Source organism: Microtus ochrogaster, chromosome 5 (assembly GCF_000317375.1).
Source record: "Microtus ochrogaster isolate Prairie Vole_2 chromosome 5, MicOch1.0, whole genome shotgun sequence".
NCBI lineage: Eukaryota > Metazoa > Chordata > Mammalia > Rodentia > Cricetidae > Microtus > Microtus ochrogaster.
This window is the reverse complement of record NC_022012.1, coordinates 38718058-38734047: the sequence shown is the minus strand read 5'-3', so window position 1 is coordinate 38734047 and position 15990 is coordinate 38718058. Positions and strand designations below refer to the sequence as shown.

The following is a 15990-nucleotide window of genomic DNA, read 5'->3' as shown; positions in this document are numbered from 1 at the left end:
CATGCACTAGTGTAGTTGTAGTTATTATCTGTATGGTGTACATGCACTAGTGTAGTTGTAGTTATTATCTGTATGGTGTACATGCACTAGTGTAGGTGTAGTTATTATCTGTATGGTGTACACACACTAGTGTAGTACATGTGTAGAGGTCAGAGGACAACTTGACGCGACCATTTCACTCCTCCTGCCTTTACACAGACTCTAAAGATCAAACTCAGGCGATCAGGCTTGCACAGCAAGTCATTTTACTCTCTGAGCCATCTTGCTGGCCCATCTACCACTACCCTTTTTTGCCTTTCTCTAAGCTAAATTTATTTAAATGATTTCTGATGGCTCCTGTATGTCCTGCCCACTCCTCAGTCTCTTCCCTGGAAGTCCATTTGATAATGGTTTGGTGTTTGGGTTTTTTTTTAAATTTTTTTATAATTTATTTATTTTTGTTTTATGTACATTGATATTTTGACTATATGTATGTTTGTATGAGGATGTTAGATCCCCTGGAATTGGAGTTACACACAGTTGTGAGCTGCCATGTGGTTGCTGGGAATTGAACTTGGATCCTTTGGAAAAGCAGCCAGTGATATATATTAACCACTGAGCCATGTCTCCAGCCTAATGGTTTGGTTTTATTCTGCAGATATGTGTGTGTGTGTACTCTTACGTAAGCATGTGTATATACGTTTATATTAAATGGATGCTGCTATACTTACTATTCTTGTTTTTTCACTTAATTGTTTTTGACATGTATCCATGCTGTGTTCCAGTTGTTTCTCTGCCGCTTCCAGTGCTGTGTGTGCTCTACAGTATTAACTTAACTAGCTAACTTCATGCATATTAGTATGCACTTGGGCTACTTCAGGAGTTATTACATTTGAAAAGCTGAAAATAGGTAGTATACTGGTTCCTGCAGCCTACTAATGGTTTTAGTTAAGCCAGCTGACTTACTTGAGTTATACAACACTGTCCTGACGAGTGTCTTTCCATTTTTATTACTATAACAATCTCAGAATCAGATGCTTACTGCCAATATTTGGGAAGAAGTCTTCTGAGCATGGTTTTAGGGCTGGAGAGATGACAAAGCACTTTCTGTTCTTACAGAGCATCCTCGTTTGCATCCAGTGCCTCTCCAGCTTCTGTGGGCACCCATATAGTCACGGCACACACACTATACACAAAGAAAAATTTTAAAATTTGACCTAAGTTTGATATCTGGATCCCACAGTGGAAGGAGCTTTTCAACATCCAAGCATACATACTTCCCCCACCCTCACGCACTGATAAACGAATTTTCCAGCACTTTATGCTCATTTTCTTAGCCACTGTTTAAATAGCTGACAGAGTACATGTCAGATTGTGAACAGTTTTATCTTTGAGTTGAAAACCAGCTGGCCTCGCCTCTCATGTCTGGTTTTATTTTTCTTTCAGACCAGTGGCTGCTCTTCCAGAAATTCAGGCAATCAATCCAGCAAGTGAGCAAGAAAATGCAGGTATGTTGGTTGGTTAAAATTTACCATTAGCCACACATGGTGGTGCACACTTGTAACTCCAACACTTGAAAAGCTGAGACAGAATTGAGTTCAAGGCAAGCCTGTGCTGCAGAGTGGGCTTGAGGGCAGCCTGTACTACATCATAAGTCCCAGCCTAAAAACGGAAGAATCGCTTGCATTATCTCCTGATATTCTAGATGGAGAGACACCAACCCAAGTCCCAAGAAGTTAAGTGATGATGTAAAACTCAGCACTTTCTCCCAGCTTCCTTGATCGTGGTCTGTCATCACCTGCCATAGGTGGATCCTCTTGTTAAACTGGCTCTAAGGACAGTGACATTTTCAGTAGCTGCAATAACCTTTGGTTATCTCTTGGGTTGTTTCTCATATCTGGATGGTAATTTAGGGTAAACTCCCTTCCAGAAACTGGAACCATCTCCCTTAGGTAGTTGGTATTTGATCCTAAAACCATGTACACCTCACAGTACTTCCTGGCTTAGTGCCATTTGATCACTTTACAGTTAGCATGGTACGCACAGAGAACCCGAGCACTTGACACCAGAAGCAGAGGCAGGAAGGTTGTCATGAGCTTGAAAACAATCTGGGCTACATACTGAGGCCCAGGCTAAGCCTGGACCTCAGAGGTGAGTGCTTGTCTTAGAAAAACAGATTAAGTAAATAAACAATAATAAAAAAGTGACTTTCCAGAAGAGAACGGCTTAGCCTTGATTTGGACTGTTGTCAAGCCTGAGTACTGATTCCAGGCAGGCGTGGTGACTGAGTTTAATCTCCAGAACCAGGCAGCTTCAGAGCCCATGTTTATGTTAGCTGTATGAACCTGACTTTTACTTGGCCTGCCTCGGCTTCCCTGTATTTATTCATGTATTCATTCTTTCATTGCATTACGTTGAATGATGTCTCACTGTGTTGTCCTGGCTAGCCTCTTTACTTTCTAGGTAGCGCAGGTTAACATTGGTCATCCTTCCTCCTCCCCACAACAGTAGGGTCACGGGCATGCACCACCACACCCAGCTCAGTTTTCTAACCTTTAAAAGGAATCAAGATGGCTTATGATAGCATACCTCTAAGCATAGCACTTGGGAAGCAAAAGCAGACTGATCTCTTTGAGTTTGAGGCCATCATGGTCTCCATAGCAAGCTCAGATCAGGCAGGGCTACACAGTAAAACCTTATCTCAAAAATGTGGGGGCGGTTAATAATAACACCTGTCTCAGTGGTGATTGTGAGGACTGCAGGAAGTAATCTGGGTGAAGTTCCTAGAAGAGTATCTGAGACATAACCAGTGGTTGAGATGTAGTAAAGGAAACTTTTGTTTGCTTTGGTTTGACTTGGCCTTGATCCTATTGAGAGCAGTTGTGTATGAAGAAAAAAAAAGATTACATTGTTATACCAGAAGCTCTGCTACCAAAAAAAAACGAAAAACAAAAAAAACCACCTATTGAATAACACACACACCCTCACCATTTTAGTACTTGGTAGCTGTGTCCCAGGGCAAGTTCCTTGCACCTCAGTGCTCTTACTGGTGAGGAGATATAGTATGTCCTCAGAAATGGGGTGATGCATGTAGAGCAAGGGTTCTCAACCTTCTTAATGCTGCAACCCTTTAGTACAGTTTCTCATCTTGTGGTGACCCCCAACATAAAAAAATGTTTTTGTTGCTACTTCATAACTCTAATTTTGTCACTATTGAGTCATAATATAAATATCTGTGTTTTCTGATGGTCTTAGGCTACCCCGGTGGAAGGGTGGTTTGACCCCCAAAGGGGTCATGACCTGCAGGTTGAGAACCACTGGAGTAGAGCTTTCTGCACATAGCACTAAATGCCCATTGGCTTAAGCAAATACTACGGCCCTTGTTTTCCCTTCTTAGAGCCGAAAGCAGTGGAAGAAGAAGAGAGCGGTTTCAGCTCACCACTGATGCTTTGGCTCCAGCAGGAACAAAAGAGGAAGGAAAACATCACTGAGAAAAAGCCCAAGAAAGGACTTGTTTTTGAAATTTCAAGTGACGATGGCTTTCAGATCTGTGCAGAAAGCATTGAAGGTGAGTGGCTTGAGTTAAGTCTGCTTCAATCAGGCCCTTGTTATGGTTGCTTCTCTGCACAAGAGGCATTTCTCTTGATGAGGCAGCTGTCACTCTTGAGAGTTCAGGGCTGCCGTTATATGCACTCACATACTGAGCAGAGCTTCTCCCCTGCAGTGCTGCCCCTCCTCTTCCCGGTGTGCTCCCACACCGCTCCCACAGTGTCCCTTCCTGTCTCCCCTGGTTACTGCCAGCTCTGCTTTTTCTGTCTGCTGCAGCAGAAAGCCCTGCATGCAAATGTTATGGTCCTGTCTCACTCATTTAGCTCTGAGCTCTTCAGTAAAGGCTGGGATTTTACTGTCTTGTTCACTCTTAGCTTGTTAGATGTTCATTAGCTGCTAGAGAACTAGTGAGGGCCTCCTAGGCCGTAAGTACTAGGAACATTGAAAGAAATGAAAGATCACTGGGGTGAGTTAGGGCCAAAACCCTGGAAGATGACTAGAGCAGCAGTTAAGAGGAAGTGGAATTTGGATTAGCCGAAGAGGAATGCAGGGAGCTTTCCCCAGAGAGAATGTAATGACGTTAGAAAAACTGCGGTTTTAAGTAATTGGGAATGAGAAAATGCCTTTGAACAGTGAAAGGAAAATTGGAAGGTGAATTGGACACAAGTTTGAGAGAGAGCCCATAGTGACAAACCATGAGATCTTTGAATTTTTTTAATAGAATAAAAGCAGAAATTCATAAAGCTCAGTGTAGCAGCTCTTTACAAGACTGGCTTAAACTGGATCTGGTGCAACTTACCAGGGCGTTTTTCAGAATAAAATGAACAAATAAGAAAGGGCTGGGGTACAGATCAGTATGCTAAATGCTTATCTAGCGTGTGTAGAGCCTTCTTCGGTTTGATCCCCAACACCTCAAGGGGGAGAACAACATTGAGCTAGGGACACTGGGAGGCATGAAATTATTATTTATTAAGTGTATTGCTGTAGTAGAAATGCCAGGTAATAAAATCCACATTGGAAAAGAAAGGACAGAATGGTGAACAGACTTGGTGACTCCTTCGATATGAGGGTAGAGAGAAGAATCAGAGATCCTCAGACCCGGATGTGGCAGTGCATACTCTCCTCACACCTGCTGTGGAGCCTGGGGCAGAGATGAGTGGAACCCAGGAGTTCCGTCAGAACCAGCCTAGGCAATGCTGGGAGAAGAACGAATTTGAAAGTATGAGTTCTAAAAGTACAGTAATGAACATGTCTGTGTATGAAAATGTAACAAGGCTGAGAGTGAGCTGGCCTGGTGGGGCATACCTATAGTCCCAGCGTTCTGGAAGCAGAGCCTTGAAGATTGCACACATTCAGGGCTAGTTTGGGCAACCCAGTGAATTCCAAACTAGCCTACAGTACGAAACTGTCTCTATTAAAAAGAAAAGAAAATGGAATCGTAACTAATCCTGTTCTTTTGTATATTAACTTTTTTTTTTTTTTTTTTTTTTTTTTTTTTTTTTTTTTTTTTATTTTTCGAGACAGGGTTTCTCTGTGGCTTTGGAGCCTGTCCTGGAACTAGCTCTTGTAGACCAGGCTGGTCTCGAACTCACAGAGATCTGCCTGCCTCTGCCTCCCGAGTGCTGGGATTAAAGGCGTGCGCCAGTATATTAACTTTTGTTGTTGAGGCAAGGTCTCACTATTTACTAGCCTGGATCTCACTTTGTAGACCAGACTGATCTCAGATTCACAGAGATCCACCAACTCCAGAGAGGTGAAATTAAAAGCAGACACCATCACACCCAGCTGCCACCACATCCATCCCTGTTTACTTTTTTTAAAATTAATTTTAAGGTCAAGTATGGCGATGCATCAGGGATAAGAATACTGGGAGTCAGAAGGTATGCGTATCCTCAGGCCCCTGGTAAAGGGAATTGCTGCGAACAGAGTGTTCCTGGCTGCTTCTCAGGTACTGAATTGAGACGTGGAGAAAAACAACAGTGCTGTCGTCAAGTGCAGTGTGATTCTCTACACTAGTGGCCATGCACACTGTTTGGCAGTGAGACATGTCAGCACAAATTCTTTCCTGCCTATGGTTTTCTTTTATTTCCTTTCAGATGCCTGGAAGTCACTGACAGATAAAGTCCAGGAAGCCCGATCCAATGCCCGTCTGAAGCAGCTCTCATTTGCAGGTAACGGGTGGTGCTGTTACTTTGCTACAGACTCCAGATGTTCTGGCAACTTGTTAGTATAAGCCACACAGTTGAATCTTTAAAAAAAAAAAAATCAATAAAAAGTGTTTAAATAAAAGATAAAATAATTCTCAGCTTTAGGGTGTAAATACTAACTTTGTGTTTGGAATTGTATGTGATCCTAGTATAAGCACACTCCTGAAATGGAGCTCTTATCCATAATAAACACTTTATTCTATATCTAATGGTAATACCAGAGTTTTTTACAGTACTAGGAATTGAACCTAGGACATCACACATACTTAGGCAAGTACTCCACACAGCCATATTCACAGGCCCTAAGAAGTAATATTTTAGTTGAAATAACATACCTAATAATAATGTGTAGAACATTAGCTGTTTGCTACTGTCAGGAAGAAACATGACATTGGTTGAGTGACTTGTTTCTTTTCTGTAAAGATACTTCCAGCCATCCATGCCAGCAGATTTATAGAAACGTTTTTATAAAATAAAGAGAAAATGTGAATGCTTCTACATCATGAGGCTGAGGAAAACCAAGCAGCCGTGAAGCGTACAGCTCCCACAGTCACTGTAAGCCCAGGAGGGCTCTGTGTCTAAAATAATGACGTTCCTTTCTAATTTGGTGCATATGAGCTCAGAACCAGGTGCTCTATTACCTGTAAACAAAAAGGAGATCGGATTTGGAGTTATAGAGTACAAAGTTCAAATCCCAGCACACCAGCTGTGTGACCTGGGCTGTGTTAAAGTCTATGACACTAAGTTAGTTTTCTCTCTTTAACATGAAGCTTTTAATGGGCTGGAGTGTCACTCAAGTGACAGGATGCTTGCCTAGTTATATATCAAACTTAGTGAAAGGACTCTAGCCGACCCGGGCATGGCAAACATGGACCTGGTAGGCCTTGCCCTGCTCCCTTGTCCGCTATCTCCTGTCTTATTCCCTGCTCTCTCTGCCTTGGTAAAAAACATGAAATTATATTCTTAAAGCTAGTCCTAAGGTCTCTTTATTCCCTTATTTGGTCACTTCCTCCTTCTGAGACTATCAAGGTTCAGTTATCCAAGTAGTGGAGTCCAGCAATCAGAGCCCCATTTTGGCTGCCCTAATTAGCATGCCCAATTAAGATTAAACACCTCATCCTAACACAGGTTTCCCCTTCGCCTTTATAAACTGCCATTTGTCTGTGGGCCACATCTGTCTCCTCCCGCTCCAGAAGCAGGTCTTTGTTGCTGCCCCCCATAACGAATACCTTCCCCCGCCCCTTGTTCTTTTACCTCTTCTCCCTTGTCTGCTATCTCTTGTCTGATTCCCTGCTCTTTGTCCCTTTGGGGAAAATAAATCTCATTTGTGCAGAGAACTTGGTCTTAAGGATCTTGAAATGATCCTGGTCCTTTCGCTTACCCCGCCCCCAACAATGGCTGGTGATTCCTACATTGGGTGGCCATTATGAGCATGAAATAAAATGGCACATAGCCCTCTATACATGCAACACATAGAAAACAGGCCAGTGTTTGGTGAGAACAATTTATGGTAAACATTCTAAATTTATCAGGCATTATTTCAGTAGCATTCTCATGCCAATTTCTAAATAGTTACAATGTCACCTACCAGAGTATTAGCCTCTGGCTGTTGCTCTCCAATGCAGCCTTTTGTTAATGTCACTCAGCTACACACTCACCACCCAGGTGCCTTTCATTCTTTAGGTGTGAACGGTTTGAGGATGCTCGGGATTCTCCATGATGCGGTTGTGTTCTTGATTGAGCAGCTGTCTGGTGCCAAGCACTGTCGGAATTACAAATTCCGTTTCCACAAACCAGAAGAGGCCAATGAACCCCCCTTGAACCCTCACGGCTCAGCCAGGGCTGAGGTCCACTTGAGGCAAGTTCCATTTTGTTTGGTTTGGGTTTTTGATATTCTCTTTATTTCTTTTTTCTTCTCTTTTTTGCTTTTTCTAGACAAATTTTTTGAGTGTAGTCCTAGCTGTCCTGGAACTTGCTCTGTAGACCAGGCTGACCTCAAACTCATAGAGATTGGTCTGCCTCTGCCTCTCAAGTGCTGGGATTAAAGGCGTGCGCCACCACTACTGGGCCCATTTTGTTTTATGAGCATTTGCAGTCTTGGCTTTGTGATCTAATGACAGTTCTGTCCCACTGCCTTTAAGATCTTCAGTGTCAGTGGTGCCATCCTCACTCCTTTACTAGAGCCTTTCTCTAAAAACAAACCTTAATCTTTTGGCTCCAGGAAGTCGGCATTTGACATGTTTAACTTCCTGGCTTCTAAACATCGACAGCCTCCTGAGTACAACCCTAACGACGAGGAAGAGGAGGAGGTACAACTCAAGTCTGCTCGGTGAGTCATCATGGCCTGACTTGACACCCTGACTCCTGCCGCTCTTAGTTGAATAGGATTTTTGATGTAATATACATGAGACTACTGCTTCTTCTTGTGGCTCTAGAGGGAAAGAGCCACTCATACCTAGAATTGTGTTAATAGTCATTACAACTCCTCTCTTCAGCTGGGCACAGTGCTGCACACCTGTAATCCCAGCACTCAGGGGTTAAGCAAAAGCATCTCAGGTTTAAGATCATTCCCAGCTACATTCAGACTTGAGTTGAAAACCAGCCTGGCCTACATCAGACCCTGTTCCAAAAAACAAAACAAATAAAAAACACAAAAGAAACGTCTGATTTTCACCCCAGTACTCAGGGTACTTTCTGATGGGATGGCACTTGGAAGACTGATACATAGTTTACACTGAAGTAGCATTAGCTGACTGGTAACAAAAATAATATGAAGGAGCTGAAGAGATGGCTCAGTGGTTGGGAGCACTGACTGCTCTTCCAGAGGACTCGGGTTTAATTCCCAGCACCCACATGGCAGCTCACAACTGTCTGCAGCTCCAGTTCCAGTGGTTCTGACTCCCTTATACAGACATGCAGGCCAACACCAATGCACATAAAAATAATTTTTTAAAAAAATGTGAATATGAAATTTGAATAATTATAGGATGTATTTTTTAATAATAATTATCCCAATAACTATTCATGTGATACTAGTCACCGTTAACCTCCAAGAGCTATGTATATATTACATTGTAGCCAGTCATCATAGGCACAGGCATATGGTTCCAGTACTCAGGAGGCTGAGGCAGGAGTGTTGCCTCAAGTTTGAGGCTAGCCTGGGCCACAAGGACCTTGTCTCAAGAAAACCCAAAATGAACTCAGGTGTGGTGACTTTTGGGAGGCAGAGGCAGAAGAGCCTAAGGCTCTCCTGGCTGACACTGAGCAAGTGCCTGGCTCTGTAGGAGCTGAGTCCACCCTCAGAACACTGCATTCCTAACAGCATTCTTCTCTCCTAGGAGGGCAACAAGCATGGATCTCCCGATGCCCATGCGTTTCCGGCACTTAAAAAAGACTTCTAAGGAGGCGGTTGGTGTCTACAGGTAGGGTTGCGATTTTAGAATTTCAGAAAACTAGTGTTTTTCCAAATACAGTGGACCAAATATCGGAGTGGCCTCTCTCCTTCAGTCATTGAAGTTTTTAATAGATTTATTGAGTCTGGCGAGCTGTAGCTGTTGGTGTTGATAGGAATTTAACTTTAGACTTCTGCCTCGTGTGGGCTACAGCATGGAGAAATCATTAATGCTTGGTAATTTACCAGTGCAGTATAATACACACAAATGAAGTGGGGCCAGACCTCCCGCCCAAGTGTCTGTCTCTACTGGGAAACTAGCAGACTTTTTTCACCTATTCACACAATTAATTAATTTGAAATTTTGCATCTTGGTGTCTGGAGAGATGGCTCAACCATTAAGAACACTAGCTACTCTTGCAGAGGACCTATGTTTGGTTCCCAGCATCCACAACCATTTGTAACTACAGTTCTAGAAAGTCCAGTGCCTTCTTCTGACTACCACAGGCAGCAGGCATGACATGGTACACATATGTACATACAAGCAAGATACTCATACACATAAAATCAATAAATGTAAAAAATTTGAAAGAGGCCGGGTGGTGGTGGCGCACGCCTTTAATCCCAGCACTCGGGAGGCAGAGGCAGGTGGATCTCTGTGAGTTCGAGACCAGCCTGGTCTACAGAGCTAGTTCCAGGACAGGCTCCAAAGCCACAGAGAAACCCTGTCTCGAAAAACAAAAAAAAAAAAAAAAAAAAATTTGAAAGAGGAAATTTGTGTCTGGTTTTTTGTGTCCATGGCCTAGGTCTCCCATCCACGGCCGGGGTCTTTTCTGTAAGAGAAACATCGATGCAGGTGAGATGGTGATTGAGTACGCTGGCAATGTCATCCGCTCCATCCAAACTGACAAGCGTGAGAAATACTATGACAGCAAGGTGAGTGCCGGGCTCGCTCCCTAAGTTCTCCTTTGCTGTAGAAAGAGGCTGTCAACTCTTAGCATGATCCTTGGATCCCAATAGAAATAATAACATGATTTCACTTACATCTCCATACTTTGTGATGAACCCATAAGTGTTCTAAACCCCTTTGTGGATTAGTAGATAAAGGTGCTCTGTGGATTCCAGGATTTAAAGTCCATGGCTACATAAGTTTTAGGATCTTACTATATGATAAGAACAGTCTTCCTCTAGTCTAGTGCCTATAATCTAGAAATTCCTCCTCCAAGCATGTTAAAAAAAAAATAGAAACTAGGAGAAAAATGTAGAATTTTAAAAGAAACTGGCTCCTCTGTGGAAACACCAGGAGCAGAATAGGAAATGATCTCCAGCCTGAGCAGCGGCAAGTTCAACCAGAGTGAGCATGCCATACCTACCATCCCAGCACTTGAGCTACGTGGGAAACCTCTCGCCTCAGGTTCAAGGCCAGCCTGGGCTACATAGAGAAGTCCTATCTCAAAATCAAGGTGTTTCAGACTTGATACCCTGAATTCTGTGGTAGAGGGAAGACCTGTCTCCTAAAAGTTGTCCTCTGACTGCCACCCATGTCCCATAGTGCTTGAAGAAAGAGTAAGTTCAGGGCTGGAAATGTGAAGTAGTAGAGTGCTTTACTACTTAGCATGTGCAAGACTTTGGGTTTGGTTCAACAAATTAATAATAAATAGTTCTTTTTCCTACATGTGTAGGGCATTGGTTGCTACATGTTCCGAATTGATGACTCAGAGGTAGTGGATGCCACCATGCATGGAAATGCTGCCCGCTTTATCAATCACTCATGTGAGCCTAACTGCTACTCCCGGGTCATCAATATCGATGGGCAGAAGCACATTGTCATCTTCGCCATGCGCAAGATCTACCGAGGGGAGGAGCTCACCTATGACTATAAATTCCCCATTGAGGATGCCAGCAACAAGCTACCTTGCAACTGTGGCGCTAAGAAATGCCGGAAATTCCTGAACTAAAGCTGCTCACCTTCCTGTGATGGAGTACCAGGACCCAGGGCCACCCAAAGCCATGCTGAAGGATTTCTCAGCAGCCAGGAGCTCCAGGATTGAGCAGGCAGTTGAGGGTCCTCTGGCCGAGCACCCTAAAGTCCCACATTCACATCATGTGATCATAGTCTTGGAAAGAGGGGTCTCAAGGAAAAAAACCATGGTTGGCTTTCTCATGGGGCCTTTCTGATTGTTTGTTGGAAACATGGGTAACGGGCTCCTGGGAGATTTCCCTGAAGGAGCATGTAGAGGGTGACTCCCAGTGGAGATGGGATCTGAGCATGTCCTCAGAGCGGTTTGTCGTTTTCACCTCAGCCCTCTCCCAAGCCCTATAAGCGATGGGTCAAACAAGAACCCAGATCCAGGGCTGGTGGGATGCCTGGCAGTGTGCCAGTCAGGCCTGGCCCATGGCCATCTGTTCAACAAACAGAAGGTCTGGTGGTTTTCCCTACTTAAGAGTTTGCTTTGGTTGGGAGACAGGTTTCCTAGCACCTCTGGTGTCAAAAGGCTGTCTTGGGGTTGTGCCAATTAATTACCAAACATTGAGCCTGTGGCTGTAAGTGGGAGTGTTACCCTGTGAGCCTTACCGCAGCCAGTGACCTTTCTTGACAATAGAGCGGCTCCCTCTCTATCCCTTCTCTTCACGCCTTCCCCCTCCTCCATCCTTCATCTGCTGCTTTCCCATTCTTCTTTCTGGGTGGCAGGGCTTGTCTCCCTGCTCAAGGACACTCCCTATTGGGTATAGGAAGTGCCTACAGAAAGTCCCCTGAGCCTGTAAGCACTCCAGGTGGGGAAGTGGACAGGAGCCATTGGCCATAACCAGACAGAATTCGGAGATCTCATAAAGCTCCACTGAGAGTTTTAAAGAGATATATGTAGCAAGATTTTTTACAACAAGCTAAAGATGATTTCAGTAGGATTTGAGTCCCGCAACAGCCAGGGTACAATAACCAGGATAAGCCCCAGCCCTTTCTAGGACATGCTTGCTTTCTTTTCCCTTTCTTAAAAGACATAGGAAGATGAGTTTCTAAACGGTCAGTGTCCAGCTGAAAGAACACTAATCAAATTTCAAGGCCCCAGACTCGGGGCTAGACCACATGTGCTGGGGGGCCTCTGCCAGCTGCCTGTAGTCCGGCTGGCTGAGCAAAGGTAATGACACTACTGCCTGGTTACTTCTTAGGATGTGGACAAACAGCAACAAATGTTTCTTTCTTCCCCCAAGATAGTGTCTTGAACCTGTTAAATTAAGTCATTGGATTTTACTCTGTTCTGTTTACAGTTTACTATTTAAGGTTTTATAAATGTAAATATATTTTGTATATTTTTCTATGCGAAGCACTTCATAGGGAGAAGCACTTATGACAAGGCTATTTTTTAAACCGTGGTATTATCCTAATTTAAAAGAAGATCGGTTTTTAATGATTTTTTTATTTTCATAGGATGAAGTTAGAGAAAATATTCAGCTGTCCACACAAAGTCTGGTTTTCCTGCCCAGCTTCCCCCTGGAAGGTGTATTTTTTGTTGTTCCATGTATAGCTTGTTTGTGCCCATTGACATAAATGTTCCCTGGGTCTGCTCTTTCCGGTAATGGAGAAAGAAAGTCACTGCTCCGTTAGGCACTGCCCTCTGTTGCCGAGGAAGCTCCTAGAGGCACAGCAGTCTCTCCTGCACTGCCCCCTTCCTCTAGATCAGCTCCAGAGGGCCGAGCAGCGCATTCCGCTTCCCGCACCTTTCTCTTTCAGAGTTAGCAGCCATCAAGTTGGCAACCTGACCTTTGCCATCACTGTCTGCCTCATAGATCATCTCCTTTCCTTCTTGTCTGTCCGCCAAGTCCTTGTTCCTACAAAGAACCCACTGACCACCTCGTGCCCTCTTTGGGGGCAGCCTGTTGAAACTGAAGCACAGTCTGACCACTCGCGATCAAGCAGATTTCTGCACCTGACACAGGTTTCAGGGTAGTGTGTCCAAGTAGAGGGTGGGGCGTCCTCTTCTCCTATGGAAGTCAGCAAAGCAATATGATGCAGCCCAGCTCTCTGCCCAGGACTCATGGCTCTGCTGTGCCTTCCATCCTGGGCTCCCTTTTCTTCCATGACCTTAAGAACTTTGTCTGGTGGCTTTGCTGGAACATTGTCACTGTTTCCACTGTCATGTGGGAAGCCCAGCACTGTGGCCAGGATGGCAGAGACTTCCTTGTCATCGTGGAGAAGTGCCAGCAGGGGACTGGGGAAAAGCTCTCTACCCAGACCTCACCTCCCACCCTCCTTTGCCCTTGAACAAGATGCAGTGGCCCGAGGGGTTTCACTAGTGTCTGGTTTCCTTTCTTATTGCACTGTGTGAGGTTTTTTTGTAAATCCTTGTATTCCTATTTTTTTTAATGAGAAAAATTGAAGCTGCATTTGTTACTGAAATGATTAATGCACTGATGGGTCATGCATTCACCTTGAGAGAGACCCAAAGGCCAGTCAGAGGGTGGGGGAAACTCAGCTAACAGACCTAGTTACTGCCCTGCTAGGCCATGCTGTACTGTGAGCCCCCTCCTCATCCTCTTTCTACAACCCTAATCCCTGAGGACGGGAGGAACCCACCTTCCCTCCTCCTGCCAGCTGCAGATGGTTTGCCTTGCTTCCCGCCCACTGTCAACCACAGAAATCCCTCTTTCAGCTCAGCCTTGAGTCCATTGCCAAAATTCAGCATACCTGCCAGCAACTTGGGGAATAAGCCAGAGCACCCCCACAAGAGGGAAAGAGGATAACCAAACAAAAGGCACAGCTGTCTCCAAAATATGTCTGACTTCATTTTGAAAGTGACCAAGCGAACCTCTGCACAAAAGTGCAGTTTGAGGACTTGCGTGGTGGGTCATTCCCAAGAATCCCCTAAGGGGCGATCCACACCCCTAGGAGTGACAGCTGCAAACCTCGTGGGTTCTCAGAGCCAGCTCTCACACGGCTTTGCTGCTAGAACCTGTTGTGGCTGCATTTCCTGGTGGCCAGTGACAACTGTGTAACCAGAATAGCTGCATGGCGCTGACCCTTTGGCCGGAACTTGGTCCCTGGGCTCCTTCATTGTTAACCACCATGTCCAGCACAACCCCTTCCTTGTTTTTAGACCAATCACAATTAAGGGGGAAGCCCTGGTACCTCTTAGGTTTCAACCCAAACTCCTTTGCCAGGACCCAGCTCACCTCTGTCAATCCCCCGGCCAATCCAATGAGCACCATGCAGCAACCTTGACATTTAAAAAAAAAAGAAAAAAAGAAAAAAAAAGAAAAAAAACTTAAAAAAACCTAAAAATTAAAAAAAGACAAAACACATATAAAAAATATTTTAATGAATGTATCTTTCTAAAGGACTGACGCTCAATCAAATACCTGAAAATACTAAAGGTCAGAGCCTCGTCAGATGTTCACTGTTTTTGGATTTGGGATTCCTTTTCATAGAAACCAAGCTGTTGTTTTTTTGTTTGTTTGTTTTTAAGGAAAAGCGGGTCATTGCAAAGGGCTGGGTGTAATTTTACGTTTCCTTTCCTTCGTTTTAAAGCAATACAAAGTTATTGAGCAGATAGTTTTGTGCCGAATCATGAAAAATCATGAACACCAGTCAAGTCTCTCACTCTGAAAACTTGCAACTTTTTTGTTTGTTCGTTTGTTTTGGTTTTCAAATAAATATAAATATATATATATATATAGGAACTAATATAGGAATGCACCATTGTAACAGCCTAGTTCAGTCCATGGCTTTTACTTCTCTTAACACTATAGATAAGAATTGTGTTACAGTTACTAGTCAAGGCAGGAAAACATCAGGCTCCTGGGGCCTCTGATTCCTACGCAGGAACCCCGAACCACAAAGGGATGACAGGCACCCGTCCCCAAGATCAGAGTGCAATGCAGAGTGGTGTCACCTGGGCTCTTCCTGCCTGTGAATGTTGCCAGTTGGTACCTGTACTCCTCGTTTCTCTACTTTTGGTTATGAATGTTGGGGTTTCCACCTGCATTTAGGGGAAAATTGTGTTCTGTGCTTTCAGGTATCTTGTTCTGAGGTACACTAGTTCTGTCTTTCAACCAAGAAAATAGATTTGTGGTGTTCTTTTCTTGACCTTACAGTCTCCTTAGCAAATACAGGCGGTTGAATAATTGTTTCAAGAGCTGAACAATGACAAGCTTCGTTTCTAGACTAAGACATTTCTCAACAGCTGTATCATGTACAATGGATCTTTTGGGGTTGTTTTGTTTTTCCCTTTTTTTCCTTGTGTTCTTCCAAGCTTCTGGTTAGAGAAAAAGCGGGGGTGGGGGAGGAAAATGTGTCTAAAGTCCATCAGTGTTAACTCCCTGAGACAGGGACGAAGGAAAATACTTTAATAGTTCAAAAAATAATAATGCTGAAAGCTCTCTACGAAAGACTGAATGTAAAAGTAAAAAGTGTACATAGTTGTAAAAACAAAAAAGGAGTTTTTAAACATGTTTATTTTCTATGCACTTTTTTTTATTTAAGTGATAGTTTAATTAATAAACATGTCAAGTTTATTGCTGCACTCAGCTTAGCTTCCTTTTGGCCTTGGTGGGGGGTGGGGAAGGGAGGGGCATGTGACTTGGTTACTGAGTGCCCAGACCTCCCTTCTTTAAGATGGTTCCCTTACCTGGGGTGTCCTTCACTGAGTGGTGATGTGTATCTGTGACCTCACAGGTTCTGGATGAAAGGGCTTTGTTTCTGTCTACCTATTTCCTCTAATGGAAGGCTAGTGGTTTCTAAACCCAACTATAATAAAATAAAAGCATTTGGTCCGGTCTGTGCTCCACTCCACCTTAAGGCTGAAAACAGGGTTTGTTTATTCTGTGTTAAGGTTCAGTTGGGAAATACTGTAAAACCACCAGACCAGG

At 43.9% G+C, this 15990-nt stretch overlaps 1 protein-coding gene across 6 annotated transcripts in view; it reads left to right on the top strand.

Annotated features, from left to right (window-relative positions):
• The window catches only part of Kmt2a (lysine methyltransferase 2A), an 82447-nt gene extending 66805 nt beyond the window's left edge, over nt 1-15642 (top strand). For all 6 annotated transcript variants that reach the window (XM_013346236.2, XM_005347211.3, XM_026779145.1 and 3 more), the window contains 8 exons: nt 1426-1487; nt 3377-3547; nt 5625-5699; nt 7419-7593; nt 7957-8064; nt 9074-9157; nt 9933-10062; nt 10809-15642. In XM_013346236.2, coding sequence (XP_013201690.1) covers nt 1426-1487; nt 3377-3547; nt 5625-5699; nt 7419-7593; nt 7957-8064; nt 9074-9157; nt 9933-10062; nt 10809-11084 — 1081 coding nt within the window. In that variant the 3' untranslated portion in view covers nt 11085-15642. The remainder of the gene's footprint in view (nt 1-1425; nt 1488-3376; nt 3548-5624; nt 5700-7418; nt 7594-7956; nt 8065-9073; nt 9158-9932; nt 10063-10808) is intronic.
• Nucleotides 15643-15990: the final 348 nt, after the last annotated feature.